The sequence below is a fragment of the Sinocyclocheilus rhinocerous genome, unplaced genomic scaffold (assembly GCF_001515625.1).
Source record: "Sinocyclocheilus rhinocerous isolate Xijiao unplaced genomic scaffold, SAMN03320098_v1.1 scaffold591, whole genome shotgun sequence".
Classification (NCBI taxonomy): domain Eukaryota; kingdom Metazoa; phylum Chordata; class Actinopteri; order Cypriniformes; family Cyprinidae; genus Sinocyclocheilus; species Sinocyclocheilus rhinocerous.
Window position 1 is genome coordinate 2,203,484 of NW_015641476.1, and position 9,592 is coordinate 2,213,075.

The window sequence follows — 9,592 nt, forward strand, 5'->3', positions numbered from 1 at the left end:
AACTCAATCTCTGGACACATTTAGCAGTCGTTTGGCCCAGTGTTTGTTCTATGTTTTGGGCCACTGAATCACATTGCCATTGTTGCTCATGCATTACAAAATGTTCCAATTGAGTTTATGTTAATAATTTCATACAGTGGTGTGCCAATGCAATTTAAGGTACATTATAATTCCTTTCAGTTTATGATTTAAAGCACTGCTCTACTGCTCTAACACTGTAGAGATATGAGAGAGAGAGAGAGAGAGAAAAAAAGGAAACAACAAAACCTTTTGTGGCACTGTCCAGGTAACTCTTGACAAGAGAGACAAGCTCCTGGTTTTTGCCGAGTCGTGCATAGTGATAACTGTCATGACCAAAACCATCCACAGCAGTGACATCAGCGTCATGCTTCAACAAAACGCCCACAGCATCCTTACAAGCATACTCGCAGCCCAGAATCAATGCTGTTCTGAGTGAACAAAGTAGTACACAAACACATCGCTTCAATATGACTGACAGTGACATCAAAATATTACATTTAAAAATGCACCTGTGAACTATTAGGACAAGAACAACACTAATACATTTTTATATCCCTCTATTCACCTTATTTTTCAACATGAAAGTAAGCTATTTTCAATGAAATTGTGAAACGTCAGATTCATTAGTAACTAAAAGAATAATAGTGCAGTGTTAAACTGCTCACACTACAAACCATTGTGTTTATGATTACGATGATGAATTAAAATATAAAGCTAACAAATACCAATTTGCATTATAAATATTACATTTAAAAATGCACCTGTGAACTATTAGGACAAGAACAACACTAATAAATTTTTATATCCCTCTATTCACCTTATTTTTCAACATGAAAGTAAGCTATTTTCAATGAAATTGTGAGACGTCAGATTCATTAGTAACTAAAAGAATAATAGTGCAGTGTTAAACTGCTCACACTACAAACCATTGTGTTTATGATTACGATGATGAATTAAAATATAAAGCTAACAAATACCAATTTGCATTATCAAGCAGTTAAAATAACTGGAAGCATCTGACACCGGAGGCCTTGCACATTCAAGTTAAAAAGACATTTACTTTTTCTGTTTGTCTCTGACTGTGATGTCACTTCCTCGTTCTAACAGCAGCTGACAGATGTGTGGATGACACATTTGAGTGGCAAGCACCAATGGGGTCCGACCATCCTATAAACACACAAATGGAAAAGCGCACATTTGCATCAACTCAAACAGAAAAGACATTAAAAAAACGAATCAGAGAGAAAATGTAAAGATAAAGTACATCTGAGGGGAAATGAAAATACAGAACATTTGTCCAGGTAAAAGGAATGAGACGACATTAAGAAGTTATCAGGATATTAAACATCCCACAAGCCACATATTAACTCACAAAGTCGCTGGCATTAACTAATGCCCCGTTGTCACAGAGCAGCTTCACACTGGAGGAGCAGCCAGCCATAACTGAAAAGACAAACAATAATAATATTCCTTAACATTTCCCCCAAGCATGCAAATTAGATTCAGTAGACTCATCTGATATCACACTCAAACATAAAAAAAAATGAATAAATCCAAAACCTCCACTGGGCACTGAACAAGAGCAAGAGCTTTAAATCTTACATGAAAGCCGTCTGAGGGAAGGAAAATAAGCCCATGAACTACATCTCATTGATTACAACGGCTACTGCCTCAAAGAATCACATTCAAGCATTCATCCAGTACCCATTCCCTCCATCCCCTTCCATCTCTGCTTCACCACTTGTAGGAGGAAGTAAAAAGATAGAATGAAAGAGCAAAGAAAATGGAGGGAGCAGGAAACCCCCAAGCTAGGTGGAAGAGAGAGGACTGCAGAGTTCATGTCCAACAAAACCTCAAAATGTACAAAGCTTTTTACTTACCAGCATCATGCAAGGCTGTTCTTCCCTGCAGGTCCACATTTCCCACTGGGCAATTGTGCTGAAACACAAAACACTCGTCACACTCACAGTCACGCCATTTCGAAACACTTCATGGCCATTAAGCTTTAAAAGGTCAGAGGATGAGTTTAAACTTTTAAAAACATCCATGATGACTGCCTGCTCCTGAACAGATGAACACAAAAACCAAGAACGGATCAGAGTGACATGCATGTGTGTGTGAGACTTTAGTTTGAATCTTTGAAATGACTCTGAACCTGAGAAGTGACACCAGGTCAAGCAATGGAGTGTTGCTAAGATACTGGCCTTAGTGGTCTTCAGTCCCACCACCCCCGTGCCCTCATTTCTAAAATCTCTTTTACTCTCTCCATATTCCACTCTCTGTCCTACTTTCTCAAGCCTGAAACTTTCTCGGCTTCTTTTTTGCTACCTCTTACAAAACAACTCCTCTGCCTTCAGTCACTATAAAAACCTTTTATGCTCTAGCAACAGCCTCCAAAACCAGTAGCAAGGTCACATGGTCCTGCTGGCTAACTGTGTCCTGGGTAACTCTATCTAATGGGCTCTAAGAGCCAGTTTCAGATTGCACATGATGATGGCAGAGAAATATTGACTTCAGGTTACAGTACGGGCAGCCTGTCAACACTGCACACACCCGTGAAAATACTCTCATCCACCGAGTCAATGTTGTTTGCATAAGCAGGACAGAGTCATGACACTGGCAGAGCATTATGGTGGATTACACTTTATACTAGCTGTCAGTGATTTCAAAAGGCAAGCATTAGACAAACTTTACTAAAACTCATTTATACATAATTAGTCAAGTCAGATCTTTCTAATTTTGCTCCCTGCGGTACAAAGTAATTAACACAAACAAGTCACTGTGACAAAGACGCTGTTGTCAGAGTCATCGAGCAAGTGATAGGAATCATTTCCCATCTTAATTATCTCGAGCACCATCACTCACAACGACACAGAGACCGAGTTTTACCCTCTTGCAAAATGTGTTTGCGGAATAATTGATTGAAATTAAGCAGCATGTCTGTAAACAAGCTCTGCTCGATTTGCCTTCAAACACCATCATTTTCTCAAAATCAGGATGTCAGGTTCAGTATTATGCAATTGAGTTCAGGTCTCCGCTTTGTTAGTTACACTTTGTTTATGAGCCTGCGGGCTGGAGTTAGCTTACCAACAGCAATTAAGGTTTGCAAAAAAATTTTTAAAAAATAAAATTTTTGGGGCCCTTCCTTGAACACACAGATGACAATGAAGTAGAAAAGAATCAGAAAACATACTGTTCAATACTTAATTTAAACAGTATTTTTAAAGAAGAAATTAATCCTTTTTTTTCAGAAAGGATATAGTAAACTGATCAAAAGTGATTTTTTTAAAAGGATATAACTGATCAAAAGTGATTTTTTTATGTATTTACCATTTCAAATAAATGTTGTTATTTAGAATTTTCTATTCAAGAATCCTTAAAAAAATGCATTATGGTTTCCACAGAAAAATATTAAGCAGCATAACTACCTTCAGCTGTGGTAAGAAATGTTTCTTAAGCACCAAATCTTTGCCATCACTGTAAATAATTACATTTCCTTTTTTTTGTCAAATAGAAAAAATTTAAATAATATTTTAAAGTAGTACTATATTTTAGTGTATTTTTGATCAAATAAATACACTTGGTGAACAGACAGTAAGAGACTTCAAAAACATTCCAAATCTTACTGACCCTAAACTGTACATCATGATTCAACACATTGCTATATAACAATAAATCTGGATTGCAATTAAAATAGTATCAAACGTGAGAAGAGATTGAGAGAGAGATCAAATCAGAGATTCAGAGAGTCTCTCTTCAGTTGTTTGCTTTACTTTTCTTCAGTACTGCATCTCAATGATAGAGCTTTAACTGCACTGAAAAATGCTGTTTAGAAAGTGCTTAACTGAACTTCAGGGAATGATACAAGTCTTAATTCATATAAATATAATTATAAAAATAGTGAAGTATTGACACAATACAGTGAGAAAACCTGGGCACACTGATACAAGATTGTATTGGCATAGCCCTATAATGGAGGCGGTAAATGATCCTTTCTGAAGTTCATCTCATCATCACAGTCCTCAGAAAACCTCACACCTACACTTCAAAAATACTATTCAATACTTTTTCTTCACATCAAAAAAAGGATACAATAGAGCATAAATTGTCTAGCTTTAAAAGAAAAGAGCCTAAAAATACATTGAGTTTCTATCCTTTTCTTACAACTGTGTTGATTGTGAAAAGCAGCTTTACCTGGAGTAGTTTCTGCACACACAGTGACTGGGCATTTCTGGCTGCCAGGTGTAAGGCATTTTTTCCTACAGGAACAAAACAACAAATCAATAGGAGCCATTAGTTAACAAAACTCCAGTCCGCGAACCAATCTTGACCAGTCCGCTTGTAGAGACTGATGTCAACTGAGAGAGTCTTACAAAAATGTACCACATCTATTCCCATTTCACATAAAAAAGTTCTTCTGTACATATCAGTTGATAGTGACATGTTTATGGCGTATCTCTACAAAAGGTAGCAAGAATAACCTCACTCTCTGGTGAAGAATGTGTGGCTTAGGGCTGCACGATTAATCGAATGCGATTGTCATGCGCATTTTGTTAAAAAAGTAGCTTCTTTCTTTTGTAGCTTCTCAGTGAACTACGGCTCTGTGAAGTAAATGCTGCTCCATCTGAAAGCAGGTGAAAATACCACATTTAATAACATTCCTTTTTTTTTCAGAAAGGATGTAGTAAACTGATCAAAAGTGATTTTTTTTATGTATTTACCATTTCAAATAAATGTTGTTATTTAGAATTTTCTATTCAAGAATCCTTAAAAAAATGCATTATGGTTTCCACAGAAAAATATTAAGCAGCATAACTACCTTCAGCTGTGGTAAGAAATGTTTCTTAAGCACCAAATCTTTGCCATCACTGTAAATAATTACATTTCCTTTTTTTTGTCAAATAGAAAAAATTTAAATAATATTTTAAAGTAGTACTATATTTTAGTGTATTTTTGATCAAATAAATACACTTGGTGAACAGACAGTAAGAGACTTCAAAAACATTCCAAATCTTACTGACCCTAAACTGTACATCATGATTCAACACATTGCTATATAACAATAAATCTGGATTGCAATTAAAATAGTATCAAACGTGAGAAGAGATTGAGAGAGAGATCAAATCAGAGATTCAGAGAGTCTCTCTTCAGTTGTTTGCTTTACTTTTCTTCAGTACTGCATCTCAATGATAGAGCTTTAACTGCACTGAAAAATGCTGTTTAGAAAGTGCTTAACTGAACTTCAGGGAATGATACAAGTCTTAATTCATATAAATATAATTATAAAAATAGTGAAGTATTGACACAATACAGTGAGAAAACCTGGGCACACTGATACAAGATTGTATTGGCATAGCCCTATAATGGAGGCGGTAAATGATCCTTTCTGAAGTTCATCTCATCATCACAGTCCTCAGAAAACCTCACACCTACACTTCAAAAATACTATTCAATACTTCTTCTTCACATCAAAAAAAGGATACAATAGAGCAGAAATTGTCTAGCTTTAAAAGAAAAGAGCCTAAAAATACATTTAGTTTCTATCCTTTTCTTACAACTGTGTTGATTGTTAAAAGCAGCTTTACCTGGAGTAGTTTCTGCACACACAGTGACTGGGCATTTCTGGCTGCCAGATGTAAGGCATTTTTTCCTACAGGAACAAAACAACAAATCAATAGGAGCCATTAGATAACAAGAGTGTTTTCGATGAACCAATCTTGACCAGTCCGCTTGTAGAGACTGATGTCAACTGAGAGAGTCTTACAAAATCTCGATTCCATTGCGATTTATCGTGCAGGCCTAGTGTGGCTATATCATTTTAATTCACAGAGATATTTCACCCTAGATTAGTTCACACACGAATAAAAATTCTGTCATCAATTACTCACCCTTATGCCATTCTAAACTTTCGTTTGTTTTCGCAACACAAATGAAGATATTTTTAATGAATCCTGAGAGAATATTGTGTTCTTTCATTTGGAAATTATTGGTTTGGAAGTTGGGGGGGGGGTACACTATCCCTTTAAGGAAACTGGACAGACAGCTTTACTGTACACAAAATTACATTTAAGGGATATGTTTTATGTGTTCCCTGGTATTAAAACTCCCCCATCTAGAGAAAAATCCTAACCTGTGGCATCCGTGGCTGTGATATCCACACCATGATTAAGAATGAGATTCAGGCAGTCGAGATGTCCTCTGGAGGCAGCAAGATGGAACCTGAAGAGAAAAGGAGAAAGAAAGTAATACAAACAGGTGAAAGGGTTAAAGCTGTGGCAAGTGCATGCTAAAAATTGATATCTGCTCCTACCACCATCATCAGCATTCTAGAGGAGGACAGGACTACCATCAAGAGAAACTCAACTCTTTCTCTCAAATGCATCTGCACGCAAAACTCCTCACTTTACATTACATAAGCATACTTTTTATTCATACGTATCTCATATAAACATACTTCCATTATCAAAATGATGGCCAAGATAATGTCCATATTTAATGAATTCACATTCACTTCTTACTTTATATGCAAGATGCAGAATTGATAAAAATCAGCACTTTGAGCTCATTTTTAAATGAGACATGTTGTAAAGAGAGACGTGCAGATTTTCACCTGTGTTTGGAAAGTGTTATTTTAGACAGTGTTGATGGTGAGAAGTCAAACATGTAGACAGGCCTTTGACCTGAAGCGTGACGTGTGAAATTGAGGATAACTCCACACACTGTCCCAAACAACCACCCATGGAGTGATGGATGGGTGGCAATTTGTTATTGTTAAAATCAGGACAGAGAATATGTCTTATGTTGTTATCAATACTGTTTCAGCAACATGGCGATTCATCACAATCTCTAGTGCATCACTTTCTGAAACTTAATTTTTATGAAAATTCATACAACATTAATTACATTATAGTCATTTTGTTAGTCATCAAAACAACATTGTTCCACTACTATAAACTACATATGATGGTCAAATTTAATCTAAATTTAAGTTAAAACAATTTCCAGGGAAGCCAAATGAGAGCCACAGCTCATTGCTTTTGCAGGTTCCAAATGACTCAATGCAATAACATTTTATTAGGTAGATGAAAAGAAGGTGACTGTTATTAATGGTGGTAAGTGACCCTCATTAGAAGAGGCTGAAGAGCTCAGATGGTCATGAAGACCCAGACATGTCATTCTAGCTTGGCTCCAACTCCTTGGCTGACTCGCATATCTGTGGCTTCAAGATACATTATGTATTTTTAGAGGTGCTAGAGAGGGTGGATGGAGGGCCAGTTTGAATTCAAAACAAGACTTTTGCATGCTGTACTAGTCTGCCACCAGAGTCTCTGCAGTTCAGCAAAAGCCATTTCAATGTATCTGAATATCTGCTAAGTGTGGAATGCATTAGGAATACTTTACTGAACGCAAGACTCATTCTTACTTACAATTTTGCTTCTGTAAGAGGTTTTAAGTAACTCAAAAAGAGTCTTTTGAACTTCTAAAGATATTTCGGTCTTTGTGTATTCAGGGTCTAAAATGAACTTTCAGTCACATCTGTCAATGGCGAACAAACTGAGAAAATTTACTAGTCATAAATATTTCTTACTAGTCAAGCATTTTTTAAATAATAATAATAATAATAATAATAATACAATAATTCCAAATAATACTATCAAGTCTGAGTTTTGAGACTGTAGTGTGATACTCCCAAATTAAAGAACAACTGGTTTGCTTCCAGGGACCTGCATACCTGTTATTTCAGTAGTATTTATACGTATTATAGTATGTATTCATATTTTGAATTGCCATTTATTTTCATATTTTTATTTTTCAATGATCATTTTAATTTAAGTTTAAGTTTCAATAATACAGTTATGTGTTTGTCATTTATATTGTTTTTTTTTATATATATATTTCTATACTTATTTTATTTTTATTTATATTTTATATTTTTCTATTTAATAATTATATTTTATTTCAGCTTCATTTCAATTACTGAAAAACATTTTTAACCGTTTTCATTCTTGCAATTTGATTTAAACCATATATTATGTTTCAGTTCCTAACAAAGTTACTGGCCAAATTATTCACTAACCAAAACCAATTTTACTCTCATTTGGAATTTGCCAAGTGTTAACTGCAAACCGTGTACAAATCTATTTTCAAAACTGGGTGTGTTAAAGAAACAAAAGGTTACTGCCACAGCATGAAGGCTTAGTCTATGTTTCCTGTGAGCGAACCAACTATTAGCAAGCTCCATCAAGCAGGTGTATTTCATTCCATACTGTTATTGAAAGAATTTGCTAATTTCCATCTGCCCACATGGCAAAAATGCTGTCCTAATGCAGGTTACCAATTTACCCACCAGAACTACTGGATTACACCCTACAAGCCCTGTGGTCTCCCCTCCCTGTGAGCTATTCTGACCGGCGAGGGAAATAACAGGCTGGAGATGCAGTCTGCATGTGGGGTCCTGCTATATATGAACAGAGGATTTCCACAAATCTCAAGTCAACATTTGACCTGTGTATTCCACTCGACTATGCACAAAAATGCTGCATATCCCCATGTTCAGGTCATCTGGCAGCCATTATGGTGCCTCTGACGTCCACAAGCATGTTACATATAACAGGCTGGTGTTTATTAATTGAGCTCTGTTACACTATAACGCCGACCCGGCGACTGTGACAGCGACCGATGCTCTTGATTTAGTCCTAAGAAATTCTAGCACCTTATTACAAGTCAAGCTCTTCTACTACCAACAGGGCAAGAAGAATCTCACACGATGACAAAAATACCCAAAGGGGAACCTTATGGCTTTAAATGAGGGAATGAAACAAAGCTGTGGTTAAATCAAGCTGAAATGTGTCTGTCTATGCCCTACATAGACCCTGTCGAGGCAGTAAAAACATCAGGGACTGATGGGAGGCCAACCAGGCTTTCTAAAACAGAAAAAGACACAGTTGATCCACCAGTTTTGAAGTCTACTGTGTGGCAGTATAATAATGTGGAACATCAATCAGTGATGTTGCATAACGGGGTTCAACAATTCACCTCTGACCTCAAAAATACTTTTCCTGCATTTATCCCAAAATAAAAAGGCATAATCTAAAGCTCTCTGGACTTGGAGCTTTCAGAAGAAGATTAAATAAGCAGTTAACATGACGGTTTAGGAAGGAGGGGGGGGGATTCTAGGTCCTAAATTTAGTCAGTGTACATAAGATTTACTCACTGTGCCAAGTCAAGCATCTCTAACCACAACATGTTTTCCTATCTTAAAGGAGACATATTATGCCCCTTTTTACAATATGTAATATAAGTCTCTGGTGTCCCTAGAATGTGTCTGTGAAGTTTCAACTCAAAACACTCCACAGATCATTTATTATATCATTCTGAAAATGCATATTTTGAGTGGAAGCAGAAACACGGTGTTTTTCGGGCCTGTCTCTTTAAATGCAAATGAGCTGCTGCTCCCCGCCCCATTTTCCAGAATAGAGCTGCGCCATTACAGCTCGGACCTGCTAAAAACATCTGTTTTGGTTCTGATTATCATGTTTATCGCGCTGAAATCATGCGTTTTAAACCATAT

General features: G+C 36.4%; 1 protein-coding gene across 3 annotated transcripts in view; it reads right to left on the reverse strand.

The window, feature by feature from the left end:
• The window catches only part of LOC107755094 (uveal autoantigen with coiled-coil domains and ankyrin repeats protein-like), a 57,552-nt gene that overhangs the window by 12,027 nt on the left and 35,933 nt on the right, over positions 1-9,592 (reverse strand). For 2 of the 3 annotated variants that reach the window (XM_016571761.1, XM_016571763.1), the window contains exons 3-8: positions 6,152-6,240; positions 5,607-5,671; positions 1,902-1,959; positions 1,394-1,464; positions 1,082-1,188; positions 268-449 (exon numbers count right to left, since the gene is read on the reverse strand). In XM_016571761.1, coding sequence (XP_016427247.1) covers positions 268-449; positions 1,082-1,188; positions 1,394-1,464; positions 1,902-1,959; positions 5,607-5,671; positions 6,152-6,240 — 572 coding nt within the window. Of the gene's footprint in view, positions 1-267; positions 450-1,081; positions 1,189-1,393; positions 1,465-1,901; positions 1,960-4,215; positions 4,281-5,606; positions 5,672-6,151; positions 6,241-9,592 lie in introns of all 3 variants that reach the window. The other variant, XM_016571762.1, reaches the window with a different exon arrangement.